This window comes from Platalea leucorodia (assembly GCF_965183815.1).
Source record: "Platalea leucorodia genome assembly, chromosome: 10".
In the NCBI taxonomy this organism is placed as follows: Eukaryota; Metazoa; Chordata; class Aves; order Pelecaniformes; family Threskiornithidae; genus Platalea; species Platalea leucorodia.
Window position 1 is genome coordinate 22,664,870 of NC_138832.1, and position 27,136 is coordinate 22,692,005.

Sequence of the window (27,136 nt, forward strand, 5' to 3'; positions counted from 1 at the left end):
TAAGTGTGCCAATTTGTAAAATATTTTGTAAGTGTATATTTTTCTTAGAAAAGTGCTGTGAAGTGTTTGTATGTGTGAGGTTTCCCTTTTTTTGCACCTTCGGGTGTTAATAAAAGGATGTATACTTAAAAGTTTCTGGTTTTAAAAACCAAAATACAAAGAAAAAAATTAAACTTTTGTTGGGAATTTTGTAATAAAAAGAAATGTTGTGAAAGAGTGTAGTGATATTGTGTAAAGGAAACTGGAAAATTTGTGAGCGCTTTGCTGTTTTATAGATCCTCTTGTAAATTATTCTTGTAATATTTTGGGTTTTGTTGTTCTTGTTGCAAAGGTTTTAAATATTTGTGACTGACTCTGTATGGTGAAAACGTCATATTGTTAACTTGCTGAGTTTTGTTATATTGTTTATGGAATAAATAAAAAAAATCCAAAATCTCATTTTAAGATCATATATGAAGAAGAAATTAAAACTGCCATTTATTGAATATTAGGAATCGTTTCTTTGAACAAATCGCTGCCATAGATGAGGATCAGCCTGGCTGCCCCCGCGCGCACGCTCCTGGTCCCAGCGCGCCGGCGTAACCGGGCCGCCGCTCGTTACCTGTGAAGCGCGTTAGCGGCTGCCGATGGGAAGAAGTGGGGAAAAAAAGTGCTCGGATCGCTTCTGCTTTAGAGAAGGGTGGCTTGTTTTCATTGAGAAATGGAAACCTCACCAAATCGACACCAGGAGTTACCGGCTCGCCTTCCGAGGGCGCGGCGATGGGGCAGGGCGGCGCAGCCAGGCTTGCCGAGAGGCGAGGCTCTTCCCGGCCCGCCGTGCCCCGGCGAGCGGGCTCCCCGGACCGGCCTTTTCCTGGGAAGGAGCAGGTGGGTGCGGTGAGATGCCCCGCGGGTCGGAACGCTGCTGTCTTCATTTCCTTGTGGAAAATGCTTTCAAAAATATTTTTTTTTAAAAAACTACCATTCCTTTCATTAGCACTTCATGTTGACGGGAACAATGAGGGGGTGGCATTCATTCAGTCCGAGGTCTTTCCAAGCCCTGCCAGCAGAAAGCAGGACCCGGGCACCGTGTTCAGCAACCAGATCCCGTGGTGAGGGGGTGGGAAACGGTCCCCCAAAAGCAGACCTGGTACCCCTACAAGCTGCCTAAGTTCACAGCCTGCTTTCAGACGAGCGCTGCCTCCCCCGAATTGTGCCAGGCGGGCACAACGGGGCACAGGGTTTCACTGCTTCCCACCGGCTGTGCGGATCCTGATGCCGGGAGGCCGGAGCAGCGAGCGGGGCGAGCGCTGGAGCGGGGCCGCCGGCCGGGGGAGGCTGTCGGCAGCTCGGCTTTAAGAAGGACCTAAACCCGATCTGGCGCTGGAAGGGTCTGCTCTCTGGTAAGTAAAAGGTGTAGAGGGGCTGGGCCAAGCCCGTGGCCACCAAAACCATCCAGTCTGCCCTCCTACATGGGATCAGCCCCGCGACCCGCAGACTGGAAATAGTTCTAGCTCCTTAGTGGAAGTCTTGGCTAGAAGTCTTGGGGACAGATTTTTTAGCAGGGCCTGTTGCTATAGGACAAGGGGTGATGGTTTTAAACTAAAAGAGGGTAGATTCAGGCTAGATCTAAGAAATGTTTTATAATGAGGGTGGTGAAACACTGGCACGGGTTGCCCAGAGAGGTGGTGGATGCCCCGTCCCTGGAAACATCCAAGGCCAGGTTGGACGGGGCTCTGAGCAACCTGATCTGGTTGAAGACGTCCCTGCTCACTGCAGGGGGTTGGGCTCGGTGACCTTTAAAGGTCCCTTCCGACCCAAACCATTCTGTGCAATCGGTGCGCACGCAGGGGCATCGCAGCAGCGGAAGGCAAAGGCCGGCGAGCCAACACCAGCGCTTTCCCCGTGCGGCCCCGGCCCCACGCCCACGGCTCTGCGGGGAAGGTGCCAGCAGGAGCCCCGCGAGCGGGCGGCCTTGGGGCGAGGGGCGAGCGGGAAGGCCGATGTTTCTCTGAGCTATTATTGCAGGTTGTCTCCAAAATTGGCGTTACGTCGCTTAAAAACACGCTTTTGAGTCCCTGTTGCAATCTTGTGCCTTCTGCAGAGCGACCGAGGCGCGGCTGCGATGCCGGCAGGTACGTGTTTGGCGTAAGTGGTGCCAAAATTTGGGGTGGGGAGATGTGCTGGTGCGTCCTCCCCCGCCCAGGGAGGACACCCATCGTTGGAGGACAAAAATTGCTCTTTCAGTTTCTGCCCCCCCCAGATCCCAACGAGATGGGTATTTCTTGGGCAATACCCAATTTCTTGGGCTCTTTCACAGCTGGCTTGCAGGCTACGCGCTGGCACAGCCGCCAGCACCCTTCCCGCTCGGAAACAAAGCTCAATGCCAAAGCCCCGAGCTCAGCGGCTTCTCCGGCTGCAATCGCTCCTGCGTGGGGCGGGCAGTGCCTGTGGTCTCACTTAACTCCCGTGGATGGTTAAGGCTGTAGTTGACAAAACCTTGGCTTGTTCCTCAAAGGGACTTCACCATCTCAGGGGCTCCTCTGCTGCTGTTGCAGACTTTTTTTTGCTTGCCACAGCATCCCGCTCTCTGAGCTTCCCTATGGATGCAGAAGTTGCTGGGAATGGGATGGAGCAGCCTGTTCACGTTCCCCATTTTTAACTGCGATCAAGCATTTAGTGGCTGTGCGAGCGGTGCTGCCCCGGCGCGGGGACCAGCCGGAGGTTTAGCGCAGGCATCGGGCTGAGGGTGGCCGTAGGTGCAGAGGGGTGATACGGCTGGAAGAGGGATGCTCAGGGACCAGAGCTCCAGCCCAGGAGCAGAGGAGTGACAAGAACTGCGTGTTAGTGACTGGGTTCACATCCAGCTGCATTAAAGAAAATGGGCTTTTGCAGCTTCTTTCCAGCTACCCTGCTTCCAAAGTAGTAACTCTACTGAACTCGGTGAAAAAATACCTGCTATAAACCAAAGGCTCAATGTATTTACCAGCCCACTGATTTGATAAACTTAAAAGCAGGTCCCCGAAGAAGGCTTGCACCAGATCCCCTGAGCCGTTCAAACGAAGCGATCCCAAAAGCTTTAGAAGCCTCCTGCCATGGACAGATCGAAAATTCAGGCCGGTACCGATGGGCGCTCGACGCTCGTGCCCAGCCACGGCGGATCTCACTGCCCAGCATCCAAACTGGTGAAACAGAAATCAGTGCTCAACTGCTGAGCTCCAGCAGTGTTTCTGGAGCCGCCCGAGGCATTTCCCCTCAGCAAAGCCCAACCCGGCTTGCACAGGTTAATGCTGCTGTCCCAGTGACCCCCGTGCCTCCAGTTTGGCCATCCGCCTGCTTCACTTTGGGAATTAGAGCCGGCGATCCCAGGCGTGCGTGGCTCGATGGAAGGGACCGTCACAGGGATGCACTGGGATGTGCTCCCATCTGGAGGCTGCCCGGGTCGGTGGTTTGTTGCGGAGCTGAGCAAAGCCGTGAATGCCCGTATTCATCCATCAGGTGAGCGGCCCAGAGCCTCTGCTCGGCAGCCGGAGGGGAAACCCTTCACCTTGGCTTTCCAGACAAGCCCAGGGAGCATGTGCGCTGCCGTGCCGTAGGAGAGCATCGCACGAATCCTCCTAACTTCCAATAAACCCCCATCTTCCCACCTTGTTCGTATTAAAAAAAACCGCAGCTCTAGAAAAGGTGTTGAGAAGAGGGACTCAAGTAATTTTGGTTCCAGCTGTACTTTTGTGGGAAAGCCCATCGATAGAGATGTTTTAATGATTTGCTTCTCAAATCCCGGGGGAGCTGTTTTTGATGGGCAGATTCCTCTGAAGTTTGAGCAGGATAAATGTAGCAGCCCCTGCTACAGCATTCAAGCGGGAGCAAAGCTAGGCAGGGCTGGGGAGTACAACCGGAATGTCGTTGCCTTGGCAAAGCAAAGTACTAAAAAGACAAACAGTCCAGCTGGGAAGGGTAAATTAGGGTTAAAATTACCCTCCACTTGAATTGCACGGTCTTATCTTCGTAGCATTATAAAGGCAGAGGTTTCAGCACGGTAGTGCTCCTTTAAAGGGATAAATTCCCCCATTTAAAAAATGTAAAATACAGTGAAAATTACCCTATAAAATAAGGCACCTGTTAACTGTATAAAGTCTCTATCTTTTACTCAAATAAAACACATTTAATTAGGCTGCGGAGCCTTCATATACCTGAGTAATGCTACAGAAAGGGCCCTGTTAAAGTGGGTTTGTGTTTATCTAACACATTTATATTATATGCACATATAATTAAAATGCTCATAACTTCTGGATGAACCATCATCCATCAATGCATACAGCCCAGTGACTTCTCCTTGTGAATGAAAGCAGAGTCAGATTTTAATTAGGATGTAATTTAATATCGCCGGCTTTGCCGGCTTGCCGGCAGGAGCTGCCGTCTCTGGCTGGCGCAGGCCGGCGGGGGACGAACCTGCCCTGGGTTCACCGCGTCCTGAAGCAGCAATCTGATTTTGCAACCGATTCTCTAGGATGGCTTAGAGCACCTTCACCTGCGCTCGGGAGGATTTTGCCTTCACCTGCACTGAGGAGGGTTTTGCACAGCGGTTTTTTTCAACCTATTTAACTGCTTTGCCCAGTTAACGGCTGGAGCAACAGCTGGGAGGTCAGGCGGCAAAAAATGCCGCACCACCAGCAGCCCTCCGGCACGTATCCCGGGAAGAATTAGATTTAGAATCTATTTCCTATAGCATTTTCCGTTATGAGCTTACCTCTGCTTAAAGGCTGCTCTGCTGTACCTTGACTCAAAGCCACCTTAATACCCTGCCCCTCCACGCGCTGCTTCCTACCGAGAATTCGGTTACTGAAACGCTTGGGAAATGGGATGCATTAAATCGCTTTTCCTTGCTTTCTCCGCCTCTCCTGCAGCCAGAAGCGAAGCGATGCACGGCTGAGGAGCGGAGACGCCGGCGGGGCGCAGGCCTGCCCAGGTCCCCGTCCGGTCACAGCAAACCCACGTGTTCAAGCAGGACACGCTCACGAAGCTCATCCAAATCCAGGTGGGAATTCACGCGAGGCGTCCCGGATTTCTGGAGTGGTCTGACCAACGGCATCGAGCCGCTTCAATTGATCGACAGCCCGGTGGTCTGTCTGTCTTTCTCACCCCCTTTAATTATGCCGTAGGTAAACGCTGCAGGCTTGGGCGTGAGTTTCCCAGCGCAGCATCTGGGAATGCTCCTGCGGTGCTGAGCTCCCCGGCGTCCCCCGCCAGCGGCTCCGCTGCGCCGCTCCCCTTCGGCCGCCAACCCCGCGCCCGAGGGCTCGTCCAGGCAGAGCAGACGTCCAGTTTTAGTTCAACCAGGTTGGACTCTGGTGGTTGCTACCTGATCAGAGCACGGCGACAGGAGAAGCTGATCGGTTATCTGGTGAATTTGGTGAGTTTTTTTTCTTTTCATATTGCCAAAGCTTAGAAGCCCTTTTATTTTGAAGGGTAGGGTCAGTATGGTTTAATGTAACATTATCCAGGGCATATGCTGAGAGGGGTCAGAGATTCTCTGGGTGCCATTTGCATGGGTTTGGGACTAGAAGGGTGCATTAGCTGTGGTTACCCACATTTTGGGAATGCAGCTCTGCCATCTTCCAGCTGCTGGAGTACCTGCCTTGGCTAAGGGCGTGCAAGCTCTCGGGCCCACGAGGGACTCATTTGGGCCTCCTGTTCCCAGGTGGCCACGCAGAAAGGGCGGGATGCCACCAGCGGGGACATATCGGTTGTTCCCAGGCTCAGGGTGGACCCTGATGCTGTGAGCCACAGTTCGGTACGGGCTGAGCCCTCAGAGGGATTCATTTGGGAAATGCTTCATCTGGGAACCTCAGGGATAACAAGATCTGAGATACTGCTGAACTGCTCAGCACCAAATCGCCTCGGGCACATCTGGAAATATGGTGCCCACAAGATAAGGCGTGAATTTTTGTGACGATGACACACTGGGATGGAGGCAGGTAAGTTCTACCGTGGCCCTCCCAAAGTCTTTGGACACTTCAGGACATCTTTGACTTCCCTTGAATTGGATGGTAAACGTGTGATGGAAGGAAGATTTGCTCCTCCATCTCCCGTGTCCCTGACTGGTAACTAAACCACTGGGTTATCTCTGTAAACGTGCAACTGCGTTGAAGCCTGTCGATACCGTTCCAGTCATCTCTGATGAAAAGCAACGAGAAATTGCGAAGCTGAGCCCGCTTTCGCCCCATGCTGTGAAGCTGCGCTACGGGCGCCGCACCGGATCGTTGCGCGTGGATTTTCATGCGCCGGGGAATGCCATGGACCGAATCACATGTGGAAGCTGAGCTTTCACTCTACATTTTCTTGCTTGGTTTTTGCTTTAATATAATCCATCTTTTGCTGCAGAGCACGCCGGGGGAAGATTTGCAATATGCTAAAACCTAAGAAGCTGGAGTCTGAGAGCGGCTGCGATGAGAAAAATAATCCAACGGCACCTAAACTTTGTTTAACTGCCCAGTTCAGCAAAAACCACTCAAAAAGGGTCAGAAGTGCCTGCCATCCCAAGGGCTCGCTTTACGTAGCGTTGAGGGATGGTGTAGGTCCAGTCCGGAGGGTCTTGCGCCGAAGGACTGGCACGCAAACATCAGAGTGAGATGCTGCAGCCCGAGCTCTGCCGAGCGTTTCAGTTCGTATGCCGTGCCGGCAGCATCGGCACCTTGGTTGGGTTTCTTATCTGCCATTTCCAAAAGAAAAAAAGGCTGGGTGGGCTGCGGCACCATTTGTTCTCTCTGCTGAGCCTTTCCCTCAGTTGGTAACGTTGCACCTAGAGGACTTGGTGGTGGGCTTGGCAGTGCTGGGTTAACGGTTGGACTCGATGATCTTAAGGGTCTTTTCCAACCTTAACGATTCTATGATTCTATGATTCTATGACTCGAAACTTTTTTTTCCCCAAGCCTGTGCCTATGGGCTGGTGTCTGTCTCGCTAATGCAACCGGCCCCGCTGAGCCGCCAGCCCCGGCACAGCCTGGCCACTAGCCCGGGGCACGCGTGCCGCTGGCCCTCCTGAGTTCATTAGCTGAAATGAGTTAGCACAAGGTGGGAATATTCTCATAACATTAGCTCGTGCTGAAGCGTTTGCAGGCTGGAGGCCTCTAGAGGGTGTCAGGTAATGAGTTTAAATTGTGGATGTATTTTTCTCTCTTAATGCAAAAAAAAGTCAATACAAAAAACTGGGAATTGCTTTGTGTCGGAGAGCCGTAAGTGCTTCTCTTAAATATATTCTGAACTTAGCAATGACAGTGTTTCTGGGAACAGCGCCTGAGGAGGCCCGTTGCGGTGCTGTGAGAGCGTCTGCGGGCCCCGCAGCACTCGCTGATCAGCAGCGCACGACGCAAACGCGGCCACCTGCGCGCCGATGCCGCGACGGAGGCGGCGCGAGGCTCCCGTTTCACCTCCGCGAAGTCACAGACAAACTGCAGACGATGCCTTATGCCACACACAGGCGGCACTGCACCATCCGAAGCGGGAACTGGCGTCAGGATTAATAAATTCCAATTTTACAGATTTATTCTGTGTTAAATGTGTTACGCTTCCAAGTTCTGCCCGCTGGAGCGATCGTTTCTGATAAGGATTTGGGGTGCTAACACCCGTATGCTACAGAGTGAGGCTTTGCTGATTTTGTAGTGGTTTACTATTCTGCAGTGTCACATTTGCTGTAAATGAAATAAAAACAAAGTTTTGGCCATTGCAAATCATGGATCCACAATGCGAGGTTGTTTCAAATGAGCACAGTTAAGCTCCAAATTTGAAACGTGGAAATAATCCTTCCCCCACCCTTCCACAACGCTAAATTCATTAATACGTGTGTCGCTCTGGGGTACTGGGGCGATGAACTCCGGTAGGAAAGTAGGTGAGGAAACGAATAACCTCGTCTTTGGAGCTGGGTTTGGATAGCAGGCAGCAAACAAAGCCCAAAGTCACACGAGGTTAAAACAAAATCCCAAATAGCTGCTCATCAAGTGGGGAGCATCCATTCTGGGCGCTAAATGACGCCGGGATCTGAAGCAGGAATAGTGCATGCCACAGTAATTGCAAGTCATAATATTCTTTTAATACCGTTTCTGGCAGGAATGAGGGATATTTGCAGAGTCTTGCTGGCGTGTTTGACCACAGGCCAGGTCTAGCAAAGCCTGGTCTGTGGGGAAAGGACTCGACTGTGGCCTGAGGATGTGTCTGTCTCCTTTTTGGCCCAGGACTGAGCTTGCCCGGGCTGCTCCTGTCTGACTGGATGCTGCCAACCTGAAGCTGGGTAAGTGCCAGGCCCGCCTGAAGACAGTCAGGGTGAGGAGATTTGGGGGATCCAGCCCCTTTTTCCTTATTCTCTGAAAAACAAAGCTGCTTTTCCTCCTTTTGCTTTCCCTTTCTGCTTTCAGCTGCTGCCCAGCCTCTGCGGTGCCAGGAGGAGAGCCAGAGCTCCCCGGCTCGGGTCCTGCCGCAGCTCCGACGGTCCCCGGGGCCAAATGTCGGAGCTCCTTGGACCCCGCCTGGAGCAGAGCCAAGCTGCTGGCACTGGGCTTACTGAGGTTCAGGTGCACTCAGGGCATCAGCTCTCACCCTGGCCCCAGTTACCAACCAAAGATACTCAACCCTGAGTGTATTAAAGCTCAGCTTTAACCCAACCTCACTTAGCTTTAATAGCAGCCAGCTGACAGATCCCTGCCCTGAAACACAAGCTGTTTCATACCAAAATCAACCATCACCTTCACCCTGTGAGCCTTTGCAGATAAAGCAGTTAAACTCTCCAGCTCGTCCCAGTCAGAGACCCTGGCAGAAGGCCCAGGCCTTCCCTCTCAGACCCAGCCCAAGCCCTGAAGCCACCTCCAAAGCCCGTCTCTCCTCCTGCCCCATAAATGTGCTTTTCCGCCCCAGCGTCCTGGCTCCGGCGCTTGGTGGAGTAGAGGAGGTCTTCTTTCTGTCTCCCACCCTCCCACTCTCCCAAAGGCAACACGGAGACCAAACCTGCCCCAAATCTCGGATGTAGCTGCCACCTCCCCAGCCCAGCAAGCCATGCAAAACCCAGCCCGGCATCCGAGTCGGGACCGTCCTTTCTCCAACCCGCAGCCGAGCCGGGAACGCTGCTGCTCGCACCGCCATGTCCCGGCACAGCTAATGGCGTGCAACGTCACATCCAAAGGGTTTTTTACACATCGTAAAATGCCAGGTACGAACTGTCAGAATGGGCGACGCGTGGTTTATGTTGATAAATGCACACAGGCTTCCCCCATCAAATTGCCGGTTTTTTGCGGGATTACACCTATAGCAGCTTTTGCTTCGCAAATATACTTTGTGTTGCAGCGAAAGCGGTGGTTCAATAAAGCACTTAAACACACACTTTATCTTAAGCATGTTGGAGATTATATCCCTCTTTAGCAAAGCATTTAAGTATGTGCTTAATTTAAGGATTTAATTAAGGATTTTAATTGTAGACTTCAGTATGTGCTTACCTGCTTGGCTGAATATGGGTGAGATTACTACATGCTGAAGATTTCTACATGAAGTAAATGACTAATTCTGTCTGAATGAAGATGCTACGTTATTCTCGCACAATGCAATTAAAATATAAATAGGAAAAAGGCAAGAGGCAGTTAACTCGATTCCTCTAGCTGCAAGTAGCATCCAGGACCAAATCTGAGTTGATTAAAATCTAATATTATTAGTTATAACCTCTAAAGTGGCATTAAAGATCAATAGAAAGGGGCACCTTAAAAATGAGTCTCCAGCTCATAAGCTTTAATTATGAGAAAGGAAAGATTCAGACATCCTCTCTCTCTCTCTCTCATTGCAGACAGGGACCTTGAAATGTAAATGGCCACCAAATAACGGGCTGTGAGGCCATTCCTCCGGTCATTAGGGTTTTTAAGCTGATTTCCTAAGGAAAGCGAGCTTCTGCAACCGCATCACCAGCCTGCCTTTGGGCCACTTCCATAACTTTTGAACCCCGTGATAAATTTCATCTAATTGGGGGGGAAAAAAAGATTCCAAAGATACCAAGCTCCAACAAGTTTAATGCAAACAAGGGACTGGTTTTCTGTCTCTCCAGTAGCATCCGCTGCCACTGGAGAGCCCTCTCCATCCCGGCGCTGGGACAGAGGTAGGACTGCTGCTGACGTTTGAAGGTGGACGGTGCCCACCTTGCTGCGGGACTGGCACTTTGCTCCTGCGTTTCGTACACCGCTGGTGTCTTACGACGCTCTGAAGCTCACAAGCTAACACACACTCAAAAGACATACACGTCTGCAACCTTATCTGAATTATTTGTTAGGCTGTTTATTTTATTGCATGCCTGGAAGGTGTGTATGGTTTAAATAGGCAGTAGTGATACCACTCAGTACAGGAGTCACTGTGCTTTACTGCAGAAGGCAGCAAAACGCCCTTGTCGTTTCTTTGCCTTTTCTTTGCTCATTTTTTTTGTCCTTTGACTGTCCCTAGTTAAAGTTATATCGTCAGCGATGCGAGGGAAGACGTGGTAGCTGCCTACAAGTGTCTGGAAGAGATAAACGCGTGCAAATGCGAGAGAAGGAGCTGAGACTCAGAAGGGCTGGAGGAAATTAAGAAAAATGAATGAGCCTAAATCCTCGCAATGCGAGAAAGGTTGTTTATCAGTGTTTGGTGGTATTCCTCACCATGTCTCCTGAAACAGCAAGAGTTGTTACGTCCATACGGTGCCAGGCCCTGGGTGTAAAGAAGTAACTGGGATGGTCAGATTCTTCCTCTTCTTTCCTGGTTTCATTATCTTTCAAGATGCAAAATTTCCGTTTTCCCATTTCATTGAATTTACCCCCATCGCCAATTCTCACCACTTTCTTACCACCTAAAAACTTATTTCTCAAGCACTCCCCTCCTTCTGCCTGGACTTCTGTCTCTGCAAAGCATCTTTCTGATTTCTTCCAAGAGAAAAGGAACAACATACATGTATGGAGTCTGGCTGAGATGGGGTTCAGTTTCCCCCCAGCAGCCCTCACGGCTCTGTGCTGTCTATCGGCAGCGAAGGGTGTTGGTAAGGGGTCGGTCTCTTCTCCCTAGTAACGAGCGATAGGACGAGAGGAAACGGCCTCAAGCTGCGCCAGGGCAGGTTTAGGTTAGACATTAGGAAAAACTTCTTCACCGAAAGGGTGGTCAAGCATTGGAACAGGCTGCCCAGGGAAGTGGTTGAGTCTCCATCCCTGGAGGTATTTAAAGAACGGATAGATACGGTGCTCGAGGACATGGTATAGATGGACTTGGCAGTGCTGGGTTAACGGTTGGACTCGATGATCTTAAGGGTCTTTTCCAACCTTGACGATTCTGTGATTCTATGATAACACACCGGTGGTTTGGCATCAGGGCTGTCTCTCCAACATCCCCCCCTCGCCCGGTAGCCTGGGGGTGGGCGAGATCTTGGGAGGGGAGGCAGCCAGGACAGCTGACCCAGACTGACCAAAGGGATATTCCAGACCAGATGGGGGTCTGCTCAGCAATAAAAGCTAAGAGAGAGCAGAAGGGGGGCATTTGTTGTTACAACGTTTGTCTTCCAGAGCAACCCCTACGCTTACTGAAGCCCTACGTCCTGGGAAGTGGCTGGACATTGCCTGCTGATGGGAAGTAGAGAATAAATCTTTTGTTTTCCTTTGCTTCCACATGCGGCCTTTGCTTGTGCTTTATCAAACAGTCTTTATCTTGACCCATGAGGTTTTTTTCCATCTTATTTTCTCCCCTCCCTTCCTGTTGAGAAGGGGAGTGATAGAGCGGCTTGGTGGGCACCTGGCATCCAGACAACAGCAGTTTTGTATTAAGCGTGTTATAGTTACAGCAGTAGTTAAGTGGCAAGCTCCTGTGCAGGTCACGGAGTTTGTTGGCTGCACTGCTTATCTCTTTATTTTGCTGAGCTTGGGAACAGGCTGGTACAAACAACGGCTGTGAGCTTCGTGCTGGCATTGATGGCCTTGCTGTGCTGGGGGAGCTAGCTTGTGGAGAGGATAAAGACCCCAGATCCCTCATAGAATCACAGAGTCATTAAGGTTGGAAAAGACCTTTGAAATCACTGGCCCTTCTCTGTGTCTGAGAAAGTGATCTCTCTGCTGATTGACCCCAAAATCTGGAAATTGCCTTGAGCCAACCATTTGCCCTCCTCCCTTTTGAGCTTCATCCCCACCTGCCTATCACCACCTCACGGTTTTCATCACTTCCCACCTTTGCCTCATTCCTTGCCATTCAAGCTCTCTTTTTCCACTTGCCCTTCTTGTCAGTATTGGTGAATTATTTTTGTTTTTCACGGTGCTGCTCCCAGCTGTGGGAGGACCGGGATGTCGGTCCCATCCATCCCTGCCCACCATCCGTGCACCCCGGGGCTCCCCGCGCCTCCCTGTGTTGGCTCCCATCTCGGCTCATCCTCTTGCCCAGGCCCCGTGCACTTCCAGCCTCCTCTCCTATCTTCTAGTTGGGCTCCTGGCTGTTTGGGGCAACTAATCCAAGCCAAGCAAAAGACGTTTAATCTGCAGCATCCCTTAAAATGTCTTTTCTACTGTATCTCATTGCACTCCTACTCTAGAGGCATCCCGCTGGGCGCTGTATGGGAGAACCCGTGTCCATGACGCTGCAACGCTGCTCTCCTAAGCTTCTCTAATCTGCTCTGCATCCACCTCTGTCTTTAAGGACACTGAGGGGTTTTTGTGCCATATGGAATCCTCATATAGCAGCAGCAATGTCTTTTTGCTGGCAGCAGTCAACAAACAAGCAAAGAAGATGTACGTTACCCATAGCTGCTGCTTATGGACAGAGGAAAAGATGGCTCTGGCTGCGCGAAGGTACCTGAGATGGGGAGCACAGCCTGCCACGGCTTTGCGTGCTGCCTCACAGAAATGATCGTGGTGTGCTCCGGCCAACCGGTCCCTGTCCTGGGATGGGATGGCAGGGCTTCATGGCCAGCCCATAATTAGCTGCAGTGACCATAATTAGCTGCAGCAACATTCAGCACAGCAGCTGAACGTGACGCTTGGAAATGGCTCAAGAATGGGAGATCAGACACTGGGTAAGAACTAATCTCATAAATACTGGAGGGAAAGAGGAAGCTTCTGCTCCTCTAGGCTATAATGATATTCTTGAGGGAAACCCTGGGTGTTTGCAAGAAAAGCTTAAACCCAGCTCTCCGTTGGTGCTTTGCCTTCGCCGTTGGGCCTCCTGCCCTGCGGTGAGCCCAGTTCAGAGGAAGAGCCTGCGCGCTGCCGTCCTGCCAGCGGCTCAGCCAGCCCTCCCAGCACCGGCTTTCACCAACGCCCCGCGGGCCGCCTTGGAAAGGCAAAGCCCGAGTCACCAAGTGGCACTCTTAGGTCTGCCCTTGGGCTGCTAAAAGCCGAACAGTGCTAAAATGGAAGTCTTTTTGTCTTTTTGTGTGATACCACAAGGTATCACAAGCCCTGACCGGATTTTTCTTTTAAAGTTTATATATTGAGCCATCTTAAAATGCAGAAAGGGAAGCAACTGTCATCCGGAGAGAGACCAGCCAGCAGACAGACCTAGAGGGTACCCGTTCAAGAGCCTCTCCTGCAGACGAGCCACCCAGGGAGATAACCCAGGCAGCCAAAATGACATCGCAGGCTCTTACTGATCCTGTCTCTGGGGGACAGAAGGACTCAAAGAAACACAAGTGGGTTTCCGTGGAATTTTGCATCTTGCATCTCTCTGTCTCCCGCACGAAGCATAAGAGACACTTCTACCTCTTCTTGTCTATACCTGCACCTTTTTCTTCTTTACCATCAGAATTCATTTAGAGATTTTTCTAGACTGCGTGATTATGCAAGATTAGGCTTCCAGCCTTTTAATGGAAATAACAATAGGGGTGGGTGGCTATAAAGGCAGCTTCAGACAGCAAATCCACTCGCAAAGAGAAAAATACTTAAGGGATGTGTTCTCTGAAGCGCAAGACATTTTATAGCTAGGCTGCGTGGCAGAGGTGTCTCGGTATCGGTGGCTGTAAGCTGGCGAAGTGGGGATGCGGGTGCGAAGGACAATAGGAAACGCAGAGCCACGCCGCGTGCTCAGTCTGTCTTGCTGTCTGAAATGCAGCGCAAGTTACTGCAGCAGCAAACGGCGACCGTTTGTGCGAGCTGGTTTTGCCTATCAAAGTATCACCACTTCAGAGGGTCACTCAGCACCGCTGCACGCACCTGCAGATGATGATCCAGAGCAAATAACCCGGGCAATGCTTGACATACCAACCATGCCTTTCTTATCTTTCTGCACATTGCACATCTGCTTCTTCGAGAGGAGGGGAAAGAGAAACCTATGGCATTTAAAAAGTGGAAATGGAAAAGATATCTGCAGATATGGTACCAAAGCCGCGATGACCAGGATCCTTCCTGCCTTACACTGTGCAATAGTGTGATCATGGAACCCTGGATTTGGAGTGCAGGGCTGTGACTGACGTGCTCCTGTTTCAATGCACTACCAGTACAGACAGAAGAAAATCTCTGCCAATTCTGAGCAGTATAAGGTACATGACCTACAGAGTCGTCAATCTAATTTTATCCTGTGGTGAGCACTGGTGCACCTGTATAATGAATAGCACATTATCGCATCCTTTGCTTGACTATCTCAATAAAATATATTTAGTCTTCATAGCCTTCAGTACATCATGCTATTTATTCTTTCATCTAATGTATTTGGAGCAACTTGCTAGCAAGATGCAGCCCTATTTATCCTTCTAAGGACAACAATAGCAGGAATAAATGTTAAACTAGAGGAATGAATTAAAAAAAAAATAAAATAGCAGCTCTATTTGTGCTATGCCGAGATGCATTTCTTGGCAGCCCCAGAGATTCAACAGTCTGGTATTTATCACGATGAAACACAGAAATGTCTGATGATTACATGAAGGAAAATAAAGAGACTGAGCATAAACCACAGGCTGCGAGATAAGGGCACATTTTTATGGCAGGCAGCTGCTCAAGCGGTGGGATGTCAAGCCAGCCCCGCGCTGCAGCAGAGGAGGGTGCACAGGACAGGGCAGTGACGGGGGCAGAGCTGAAACCAGTGACAAACAGGACAGTTTCATACCAAGGAGGAGAATTAGGCAGCTTGCTTAATCACGTTATTTAACACCATAAGGAATGTGCTGTTGCCTGGACTGTTCTGGACAGGGCACGGGCCACGTTCTTGGTTGAAGGCTGAAGGATGGTGATGAAATTCATCATTCTGTACAGAGGGAGAGAAGCTCCTGGGTTTTAGCAGTTGCACCCTGGTGGTGGAAGTCCTCCATTTCCCTGACAGAAGCACAGAGCCAAAGTAACACATGATCCTGCTGTTCTGGCTTCATTTCATCGTTTTACAGTGCAGCATATTTGATGACGATTCAAGGGATCAGTGCTCTAGAAATGGCATTTCCTAAGCACAATTCAATAAAAACATATGCATATGATATAGATCTTATATTCTTTGTAGGGTTAACATAGGTAGCAGCACGAGTCTCTGCCTGGCAAATTCTTCTGACAGATGCTTTCCTCCTCCTCTCTGCCTTTTAGGATCAATAATCTCCTCTCGTGCAGGTGAAGAGATTGCCAAGTTACCCCAGTAGCCTCCTAGGCTGGAGCGCAGACCCCGTCACTCAACAGTGCCAAGGGCATCAGAAGCAATTAAAGAAAAATGAGAATTGATTTGAAGGCTGTAATAATCATTCACCTAGCTGGGGAAAAAAAGGATTTTATCATTGATATAGTAGAAAGAGTAACATTTACTCTCTGATAAGCGTTATGGCACCCACAGAAGTTTGAATACCTCAAGGACTTGCACCGTAAATGATTTAATTCTAAAGAACAAGAAAACAATAATGTTGCAAATCAATCCGAGAGGCTAAGAAGGCTAGAAGTGGGCAGGGGAAGGGTTTCTGACTCCAGTCTTGGCCCAAAGTAAGAAGCCAAGCATCTCCCCGGACCCCATGCCTGCCTTTCCATAGCAATTTTGTCTCCCAGCATATCACGCTCAGCTTGGGTTTGCCATCACTCTTGCAGCTGCTCTTGGAAATACACGGATGTCCACCCTTCGCGGTTCCCACGTGTCCTGTCCTGTTGAGGCAGATGTGCTCACTGCAGGGGAAGCTTCAACGGGGATGGTGATCTGCGGGTACAGAGGACAGAAAACCAAAGAGGAGTAACAAAGCAAGGTGGTTTTGAGGGAGAAGCCGAAACCTGCCATAGCCTGTAAGTATCTCTGCTTGTGCTTTGGTGGCTGCCCTTGGACAGGCAGTTTTGTCACTCTGTGCTCAGCTTCTCGTTGCTCTAACAAGGGACAAGGAGCTTCATTGATCTTTGTAAAGCATTCAGTAAGCGCCACATTTTTCTTTCATGTTCTGGATGTCCCTGCTATAGAACACATACATCAAACCCTGCCCGTAATGGAGTAATTAAATGGCACTGCTAAAGGGCTGTCGTAGGATGGGACTGATTACAGCTCACCCAGAAATGTCTTCCCAAGTGCCAGGCCCTTTGACGTGATTCTCCCCCCTTTCTCTGAATTTCTTCCCGCATTAATTTCAGCCAGTCCTGGGATTATTTGAAAAAGGGCCTTGGGGGACTTGTTCAAAGGCACTGCCACCACGGACGACTTTGCTTTCTGAACTGAAGCATTTCACTCCTATCTGTCTGGACATATGAGCTGCTCAGCACTGCTTCATTAGGCAAGTTATTTTTAAATTCCCAGAAAGAGCAAAACATGGAGAGAGGAATTAGCATTTGCTGTTGAAACAGCTGCAAAAAAAGAACAGGCAGAAACCCACTCCGGGTCCCCCCTGCCAGCCCTGTGATTAACCACATGGCAGTACCCAAAGTCACTGACACACGCTCAAGCTGCACATGAGATGTTAGAAATCACGCCCGCAGAGAAGGACTGGTGAGTGACCATCAAAACTGTGTTTTGGATGTAAATAAGAGGGTGACCATCAACACTGAGTAAGAAAATGTCTTTGAAAGATCTCTCTTCCCTCCAACCCCATCCTGTGTTTCCCACTTTCTCTTTCCCCCACCTTTCTCTTAAGGACCTTGACACTTAAAACCCCTCCATTTTGCTTTCTCAAGACAAATGAATGAGAAGATAAAGCCTGCCCAAGGTCCTTGCTTCCCCTAAACAATAACTAAAACCCAGCAGGCACCCAATACTTTCAAAATGCCAGGGGACGGCAATAAAGCTGACGTTATTCGGTAGTACTCTCGCCTGGTAACATGTTTTAAGTTTCCCAGTGGCGAACACTGCTCGTACAGCATGCAGTTAAAGCAAAAGGCATGGCAATAAAACTGTTAGAGGCACGTTTTGGTAGCTGTCTTTTTGCAAATGCTGATTGCCCTGCAGCTTGTGCTGCTCAGGGCAGCTATGGCTCACGCTGATAATGTTACGCGGGTGAAAAAAAAGAATTGGAAAGCTGTAGCCCGTTACGGATGTGGCCTAAACCTGAAAAGGGAGGAGAGATGACTCAAAACGGCCTTTTCACCTAACTGGGAGCACACACGTATTGCAGCTACGGCTGCCTGCGCCTGCCTGCTTCACCTCTTCCCTTCGCCCCTGCCTGCAGTCATGCTGTTTCTGTATTTATTCAGAAGAAATCTAGCAGGAGCTGTTCTAATAACCTGCTCCCAATTCCAGCCTAATGAAGGCTGTCGGATTCCTTTGAATTAATTCTTGTTCAAACTAGAGTGTTTCCTTTGGAAAAAAAAAAAAAAAAAAAAAATCTCATTAAGTATTTCCAGTGATTCTTCAGTGACAGGCACTCTGCCACAGTCAGCAAATTGTGGGTGGACTGTTTCAGTGGACAGCTTTCCCCACTGCTAAAAATATACAGCAGCCTATTTTGATGTCCAGCTACCAAACACCATTTTGCCAGATAAAGAACCCTTTAGCGTTAAATCTGCCATGTGCCTTCCTCGAGACTGCATTTAAAATGTCCCTTAACATTTTATTTCTTAATTAACTGTGTTCCTTGGGTGTTTTCTCATGAAGGTGTGTTTCCAGCCCTCAGGGAAGTCTTCCTGGAGCCCACAACAGAGGTAATAAAACCGCCCCTGTCTCCCTTGGTGTCTCCCTCTTTGGTTCCATGGAAGCATTAGCGCCTCTTGGCAGAGCATCTCATTAGGAGCTCATGTTCAGCTGATTATTCCTCTTCTGAATCACTGTTTTCCATGACTTTGTCACCCGCCCCGTAGCCCAGCTGCCGCTCTATTCTTAGGCTGACCACTTTACATCTGGTGGCATTGAAAAACATGTTGTTTACTTAAGCTGAGCTCATTAAGTGATCCAGATTAGTTTGGTATCAGCGACCTGCCCCTAACTTCTGTGCACCTGCAGATCACCAGTAACGATTTCATATTTTCTTGTAGGTCACTGATCACACATTAAGCGCTGTGGGGTCAAGAACCGAGAGGAAGGGAGCCGTGCCTTGTTCAGCGATGCTTCTGCTTACAATTACACTTGGAGACCTATCAGTTGGTTTTCAGTCCAATTAATATTTGTCACACTGACTTCCATCGTTCCTCTTCCTCCATCAAAATATCGTGAAAGTCAAGATCAGATGTCTTACTAACTGAAGGTTTATTCTATCAGCGCTACTACTTTAAATGATGACATTAAGGAAAGTATCTGGATAACCTGGCAAAGCCTACTTTTCATAATGTTACAGTATCTTCTTGAAATGATTTACTAACGAGGCCTCTTAACTACATTACATTATTTTGCTTGGCATTGCTGTCAGCATGACAGAGACACAGCACATTTGCCCCAGTAAAGGCCATACTTTCCCCCGTCCCCAGATGGGCTCAGCTTTTAATTGAGTCTTTTGTAGGGCGCTGCTTTATTGCAAAGCGTGATATTCCCTACCATCTCTTTTGCAGGCAGGCTTGTGCTTGTTTGTGACCACTCCAACAGGACACAAGTACGAAGGAGTCAGATTTGAAAAGGGAAACTGCAGAGTCAGCATAATGAGAAGCGGTAGGCAGTTTCTGGTTGTTGAATGAGCACAAATTAAACCAACTGTAAGCAGCTTTCTTTCAAAAATGTGCACCAACACTTCTCTCCAGCAAAGTTTTACCCAAACCTGCCAGTTGTTGTTCTTTCTTAGGTATCCTTGATCACAGAACGTCAAGTACTGTGTTTCATTAACTTCTTAGGAGACAAATAGCTGCAACAGGTTCCGCCTGGCCTCTCCTCCAGCGACTGCTGACTGTGAGAGGCCAGGCCAGCCGTCCTCCCCTGTCTGCCGCTGCCTGCTGCTCAGAGACAGCTCCCCACGTACACCGCGCTCGGTGGGGGCACTCGCCGCCATTTTGCCCAAGGCTGCGGGAGCCTTTGTATCTGGGAGGTGAAATCCAGTGGCTCCACAGCTTCCCGCGCGACATTCTGCACCGTGGTGTCTCTGGGCAGAGCTCAAAGCCGTTCTCCAAACCCCAAACCTCTGTTTTGACGTTTCCAGCTCTCGCCTTTGAGAGCTCAGCACCGGTGTGCGGGGACACCAACACCCAGGAGCTAAGTAACGCCAAGTAGACCGGTTTTTCTGTCTAAGCAGAGAAAAAAGGAAAATAGCTTCAAGTGTTTTTAACGCGCAGAACCGAGGAAAAAAAGATCTTTTTAGAACACCTCGCCAGTATTGGGACTGTCTGTTTAATCGTAGCATCTTGCACTTGTGCCGTTTCTTAGCGTGTAACAATGTGTTGTTGGGTTTTTTTGCTGCTCATTTTGAGGAGAGGCAATGGAACAAGGCTTACGAGACTGCTGCAGATCAATCCGCATAGGAAAAATCCTGATACAGAGCGACGAGGAGACTCAAAGAGCGAAAGTGTACTACGCTAAGTTTCCACCCGACATTTACAGGAGAAAAGTTCTTCTGATGTACCCAATACTAAGTAAGTGCCTTTCATCAGTGTGCACCGTTAGACTCACCTGAACAGTGAGCTCCGCGCTGATTCAAAGGACAACGGCCAAATTTTTGCTTAGGTTTTCAGCTTGGTTTAGGGGGCACAGTAGGGAATTTGTCGGGCTGTGCCAGAATGCGTATTCGTCGGCCTGCGCCACCACGAACGCAGAGCAAATCATTCGGGCATGCCTGCGTTGGTGAGAAAGGCTGAAGCATTCAGACGTGATATAAATTTAATTTTTTAAATTTTGCCATGAGAAAAGACTCAAACGGTATTTTTCTCATGCTACTAAAAGACATTTTTGGATTAATATTACAATCCTAGAAGTAAATTATTTTAAAATTAAATACAGTTAATGCTACCAAAAAAAAAAAATTGGTAAGCATGGTAAGGAGTTTGTCAGGATGAAGTAACTTTTCCAGTCTAAGATTTAATGCTGGTTCTACACATGGAGCTCTTAATTGCCATTTTACTATTTTAGATGAGCTTTCTTGCCTCGGGGCTTTAATAAAATCCACCGACTTCAGTGCTTAAAAGCTGGCAGAGTTGGCTGTGTCAGAGTAGAGATGAAGTTCCTTCATCAGGAGACCAAAGTTTTGCACAACTCCTGCCTGCAGAGGTGACAGTTTTCCAGTGGGAAAGGACAGCATCACCATTCAGTCACACACCAACGTTAACACAGACGTTCTCGGGTGGCCTAGGACAAGTTCTTCAACCAGGTGAAAAAAAAAATCTCCCTTTTCCCCTTTTAGGTACTGGTAATACCGTCATCGAGGCTGTCAAAGTTCTTGTAGGACATGGCGTACAACCCAGTGTCATTATCCTGCTGAGCCTATTCTCCACGCCGCACGGTGAGTTGAGGTCTTTGCCCTCTCTCAAAAGGTGTCAAATCCATCACCTAGGAATTCCCAGAGATCAGGATTTTAACTACAGAAGTTCATCCTGTTGCACCAACGCACTTCGGACAGAAGCATTTTGGAAAAGACTGACACACTCGGAACAAACGGATAGACTATATGATGTTACAAGCGGTTTCTTTCAATGTTTTATTATTGTTGAGTTGGTTGAGAGCATGTTTAAAAATCTTTTTGGCCAAAGAGGGAAATACTTGACTTTGGTTCTGGTCAGTCACTGCCTGAGCACTGCATTCAGTGCACAGTAACAAAGCGCTCTGTCATTACGGTGTCAAGCATCTCAATGTTGGGGTTCTATAAATTGCTCTCTGCTTTAACTTATTTATTCCATAGCCTGAACTTTTTGGTGCAACTGGATTTACAGCACCTAAGTAGGTAGAGACTGACACTAAACATCATGAGAGAAATCCTTTGGGCCTTTTCCACAATGCATCATACAGATTTATCCTACAGACTGCACCAGTGAAAGTGGAAATGGATCTTACCCCTTACGGAGCTATTTGCGTGTTAAAAAAACTACCACGCACTCAGCTGAATACTTTATCTCTTCTGTTACCTGCAGCAGTGACTACAGGCAGCCTGAGGAATTTCTATCTTCCAGTGCATTCACCCAGCACATTCGACAGAACTTTACGCATCCTGCATTTATCACATTCTTTGTGTGCAACTTTCTTTCACAAGCAAAGGAAAAAAAAGTCAATTTAAAAAGTAAATAGCAGCCCAGCTTTAAAAGCACAGGTAGCAGGGGGTGCAGTCAAATTACTGCTTTTACGCTGCCCAGATCTCTCGTTAGCAGCCTTTTCAAAGGCCAAAAATACTAATTGGAAAAACTGTGTTCTCCTTAGTGGGCCATCTGCAATTATGTTTGCAGCATCAGCTGCAATAACGCACCGAGCAAAAGGATCTCGGCATCGGTATTTCGAGAAACACCAAGTTTCCCCACAGGGATCTGACTGCTCGTTTCCGTGCTGCCTGGGAGAACACAGACGCATAATGTCTTCGGCCAACGCCACGCTGTCGCTGTATTCCTGGACACCCACCTCTCACTGCAGCGCTCTGCCCTCAGCTTTCACCCCGGGGTGCAGAGGAACCCCCCCGGCGATTCCGCGGCTCTGGAAGGCAGCACAAACAGCACAAGTGCCAGGCGCAGCGGAAGCATCTCTCCTTTAAGTAAGCAGAAGAGACCGACGCGGAGCTTGTTCGGTCACTCGGGCACGCGTGTTCTCCACATCTTGTTCTGCCTCATTTTCACACAACTTTTGTGTTTGCTTCACGTCTCATTCTGAGGCTTCCAAAAATCTGACGTGTGAATGCTGATCCGAAGCGGTTCTGAAGCGATCAAACGATTTATTGCTTCTACCTGGCCAGGAGTTTGTTACAACCAAGTGAGGCTGAGCCGCTTTTAAGGAAAGGGAAAAATCGGCCATAACTCACGACAAGAGAAGTTACTGAATAAGAGCGAGTTACTTGGAAACCTTTAAAGCCATTTGTAAATCTGAGCTGGAGAGCTGCGTTACCACAAAGACATCTGTTTTAAGAAGAAGAAGAGGACAAAAATCGATTTTACGCGCTACCTAACGCACGGCGCTGCAGGCAGACAGCAGGCAGGGGCACTGCCTGCAGACCCTGCAGGGAGCTCTGCTGCTGCTGCTGCTGCTCGGCAGAGAAGCGGCGCTGGAGGAAGGGCCCGGCTGTGAACGGGGCCAAATCCAGAACGGGCACAAGAACCTGCTCAGAAAACGCCCGTAGAGCCACAGGGCTTCAGACACAGCTCGGATACGCCCATCTTCAAAATGCACTGCGGCTGACGGAGCGGAGCAGAAGGTCACCAGATCATCTTCCTGGCCTTCTAGACAAGGAATTCAGAGTTTTACAAGGCACAAATAGCACTTCTGCTGGTGCTGAGCTCCTGCACATTTCCCGTTGTGTGCAGCTGCCATCCTCCTCTCAAGATCCCCCTCCAGAACACATTTTGCCGGAAATGAGGTGATTAATTCTACCGCCATCTTTCATCAAACACAGCTTCAAGTCCACCATGAGATTTACATTGGAAATGCAAGTTTAGATTGATAGGATTGAGGTGCTGGATCATGTCCAGAGCAATGAGGCTGGGGCAGGGGCTGGAGCACAAGTCTTAGGAAGAGCAACTGAGGGAGCTGGGGGGGCTCAGCCTGGAGAAGAGGAGGCTGAGGGGAGCCCTCATCGCTCTCTGCAACGGCCTGAAAGGAGGCTGGAGCCGGGGGGGTCGGTCTCTGCTCCCCAGGAACAAGCGATGGGACGAGAGGGAACGGCCTCAAGCTGCGCCAGGGCAGGTTTGGGTTGGATATTAGGAAAAACTTCTTCCCCGAAAGGGCTGTCAGGCCCTGGCCCAGGCTGCCCAGGGCAGGGGCTGAGTCCCCATGCCTGGAGGTATTAAAAGCCAGGGAGATGTGGTGCTTGGGGACATGGTTTAGTGGTGGCCTTGGCAGTGCTGGGTTAACAGCTGGACTCTAAGATCTTAAAGGTCGTTTCCAACCTAAACTATTCTATGATTCTGCCTGCTCCCCAAATTTAAAAGAATTTAAAAGCTGGGAATTTAAAAGCTCGGATGTGGAGGGACGGTACCTGGGTATGTAAGTGCTCCCGAGCACAGCACTGCCAGACAAACAAGCCCTAGATCAGAATTTAGCAGATTACTGAACACTATTAAAAATGCCTCTTCAAGATGCAAAATCCTCCTCCAGCTCTTTAAAACTCTAGCATGCCTGACCTGCTGATTTAAAAAAAAATCCAGCTGGAATAACCTCCCGAGATATTGTTTGAATGGAAAATACTTTGTTGTCTAAGACATAAATATGGGCTTCCCTCCCCGCCAGGAGAGAAGGGACCCTCCGTGCATCTGCCTACCAAAGGAGAGGGCCTGTCGCCAGCACGGTACAGCGACATAGGCAGAGTACCGAGGTGGAGAAAAGAACAAAGTTGAACTGTTTGGAATTGTTAAATCCTTAGGTTTCCTCTCAAGTTTGTTCCAGGCTGGTACATTAGCGTAAATTGGCTTCATTTGCCTGCTCAGTACCTGGCTGAGCTAATACTTCGAGTATACAAGGATTTGAGTTTGTTGGGTCTTTTTTTTTTTTTTTGCTTCAGGTTTAGAAGCTCCCAAGAGATGCAGATTTTTCTCACCTCGCTGCATTTGGATTGTTACTTACCTATATTGTGAATAAATTATTTTAATATCTTTTTAGAAAAAAAACCCAACATTTTTCTCATCTATTGCTGCATACCAAATAACCAGTTGTTAAGACCCTGGGGGATTCAAAGCAAATTTATTTACCCTCATTGAAGGAAACGATATTAAACTTACCACGGAAAAGTGTTACAATTCTCCTTCGCTATACATACATTAGCAAATTGAAAACACTTAAGTCTGAATTACACCATGCTTTTGCTATAGATTTTGGATTTTCTCCCTATACTGCAAAGTTCTTTATGCAAATATATTTTCTCCTACAAGCGTTTTGAAATACACTGCTACACCGATCCTAATTTTTTCAAAGCTATTAAGAAGATATGTGTGCACAGGCCATTAATTGTTATTAACGTCAACTGGATACTGAAATCCACTGAGTGATTTTGAAAAATCAGAGCTTATTCTGCACCTGCTCGACCCTGCGAGGGCATTTGCAAATCAGCTCCACCGAATCACACCGAGGGAGGTACTTTTCCTTCGCCGTCTGCCCTGGACCTCAGCTACAAGTTTTCACCACTGAACGAAGGCGTGAATCCGCAGAACCCAGCTGCCACCTCCGCGCATCGCTGGGTGTTCATCTCCCAGCAAACTGGCAAATATCTGCCTGAAGAGTCCGCACTCACCCACAGAGGTAGAGAATAACAACTTTTATTCCTCTGTTGCTTGCCATTTGATGATCTTCGAGACTTTTGGTAAGATTAATCAATTAAAAGTATTTTATTGAGGGGCAAAGAAAGAGACAAACAAAATTACTTGTCAGATGTCATAAAATACTGAGAGGCTGTTCCAGGAGCATAAACCATTCTCTTATCCCTCTGTTCAAATAGTACAATATGCTCCACCTCCCATTTGCTCAATAATTCCTAACATTTTGCTGCTTAGGTTACTGGTGTATAACAAAGCCACTTTTATCCTGCCCTGACCTTGCCTGGTATTCAGAAAAGGTAGGGAGAAAACACAGGATTCACTTTCACGCATAAATCACTCTGTTGCAGTCACATCGCCTCCTATTTCTTCAATTCTTTGAGGTCTGCCACTGGAGCACTCTGATGGACGTCCTGCTGATTTACTAATTGCCAATACTCACACGTGGTGGCTGTCTTATCAATTGTTGGCACAAGGCTTTCCATGATAAAGTGGATTAATTGTGTGCTGATCACCTGCCCCCTGAATGATCGATGTTTGACAGCGGAATTAATTTTTTGCCTGCTTCAAAGATGTCTGCCAAAAATGAAAGTGTACATACACACTCAGCCACAGGGCCTCTCTCTTTGGGGGATACGGTTTTCTCCAACCATGGGCACCTGTTGGAGGTACAAGCACTGTCTACGTAAAAAGATCCATTTCTCGTGGGTCAGGCACAACGCAACTTTTCCCAACGACAAATATTTTGGTTCATTAAAACCGCAAAAGTCCTTTGTGACATTAAATTTACCCTTCCCAATTTTTCTTTTTTTAACTTTACTCACATCGAGCAGTCAAACCAGATCTATCAGGTCATGGTTTGACCCTACAGTAAATCCACCTGTAATGCAGGATCTATATTGCAGCAATGATGCAAAGGATTGATCTGATTTAAACTCACTCTCCCAACTCCAATTGGCTTCTAAAAACATAATAGGTTAACCTTCTGCAAGCAAGTTTTATGCTGGATTAGGTATCACCTCTCTGTCACTCCAACTATATGCTGGATCAAGTATCATCTGTCTTTCTGCAGCTGGAATAAACTTCTGTGCTTTATGTTCTGGTTAATTCAACAAAAATATAGTTGGGAACCTACACCTGCTCCAGATGAAACTGGGACTGCTTCAGCTCTCCGTTACTTATGATTTTGGTATCACGGCCTTCAGTTCAGTGAGTTTCTAACCCACTTCTTTTCCTGGTTCCATGCTGTAGCAAGGAAAACTGATGAGAAATACGCCCTGTACCTGACCCCTCCATTCTCTCCAGCACGAACACTGTAGCTGCCCTTGAGTTCTCAAGTCTGAAGGGGGAAATTTAAACTGTGAATATTTAAAAACACTTAATTTACATTAAAAGTTGGGCTTGTATCTTTCTACCCATTTATGGTTCAACAACCTTTAAATGCAACTCACCCCTAAACTTGACGGTAACGTCACTACTATTATAATAAACTGCCAAAAGGAGAAACAAGTGTCTTGTGGGCTTCCTGAAACCACATAAATCCTCAGAAATATGTTTTTTCTCTATGTAGGGGATCTTGCTTGAAAATGAAGACTTTCTGGCTTGAAAACGACCTCCGTTTTCCTTGAAGTCCTTTTCAAGAGAGACTTTTGAGGCAGTACAGTGGGATCTTTCCAAACTCGGAGGGAATCCCCTTCGTTCTCTATGGGAGATGAGTCTGCAGAGCATTAACCTTTCCCTCCCCTTAAACGAGCACTGATACTCAGTACGGCACGAACCCCCTTGGGTTCAAAACTGAGACAAGCTTTTTCCTCTCCTGGCTCTCTCCTAACTATTTCTTTTCAGCCACAGTTCTCTTCCTACTATGTCTTATCGATTCCCGATTTCATTTCTCTGCCAGAATGCCACGAGGGAGACGGGCTGACCCTGGAGGTAACACAGCTGCAATTTATAGTTTTAACGAGGGGAAAAACTGCAGAAAAATTTAACCTGAGAACAGGACTGAGAGAACATGGGAAGTCTGGTGTTCAATTACTTAAGGCTCATATTGGAAGACGGGAGTACCTTAGCTTTTATGTCGTGTGACAGCTGTCTTTAATACACAACGCTAGGTTAGGCAGCAGAGAAAACCAAGCGCGAGGAGAGGGTAAATGGTCCCACAGTTAGCGGGCGAGGAGAGCGAATGCCCGTACCGACAGACACCACTCCTCGCTGACAACTTTCTGTCGCGTTGGCCATTGCCAGCCTCGAGCGCTGGCACCTCTGCCCGGCGCACACCATGAGGTGACATGAAATGGCCCCCGCGCTGACAGGCCTGGCTCCTGTGGGGACACGGGCCCTACCGCTGCTGCGCCCTGACGGCACCACAGGCAGGCGCTGCTGAGCCCCGGGACCCTCCGCGTCCCCGCGGGGCGACAGGAGGCCGCGGCCTGAGGGGCGGCCGTGAGGAGCCCCGACACCCACCC

General features: G+C 48.7%; 1 protein-coding gene across 1 annotated transcript; it reads left to right on the forward strand.

The window, feature by feature from the left end:
- Positions 1-18,935: 18,935 nt before the first annotated feature.
- LOC309595740 (uracil phosphoribosyltransferase homolog) lies at positions 18,936-20,872 on the forward strand (the record flags this gene model as incomplete). The annotated part of the gene is given in 4 exon segments (XM_082323014.1): positions 18,936-18,960; positions 19,710-19,871; positions 20,636-20,783; positions 20,785-20,872. Coding segments are annotated over 4 exon segments (408 nt in total). The 5' UTR covers positions 18,936-18,950.
- Between the last annotated feature and the right edge of the window lie 6,264 nt (positions 20,873-27,136).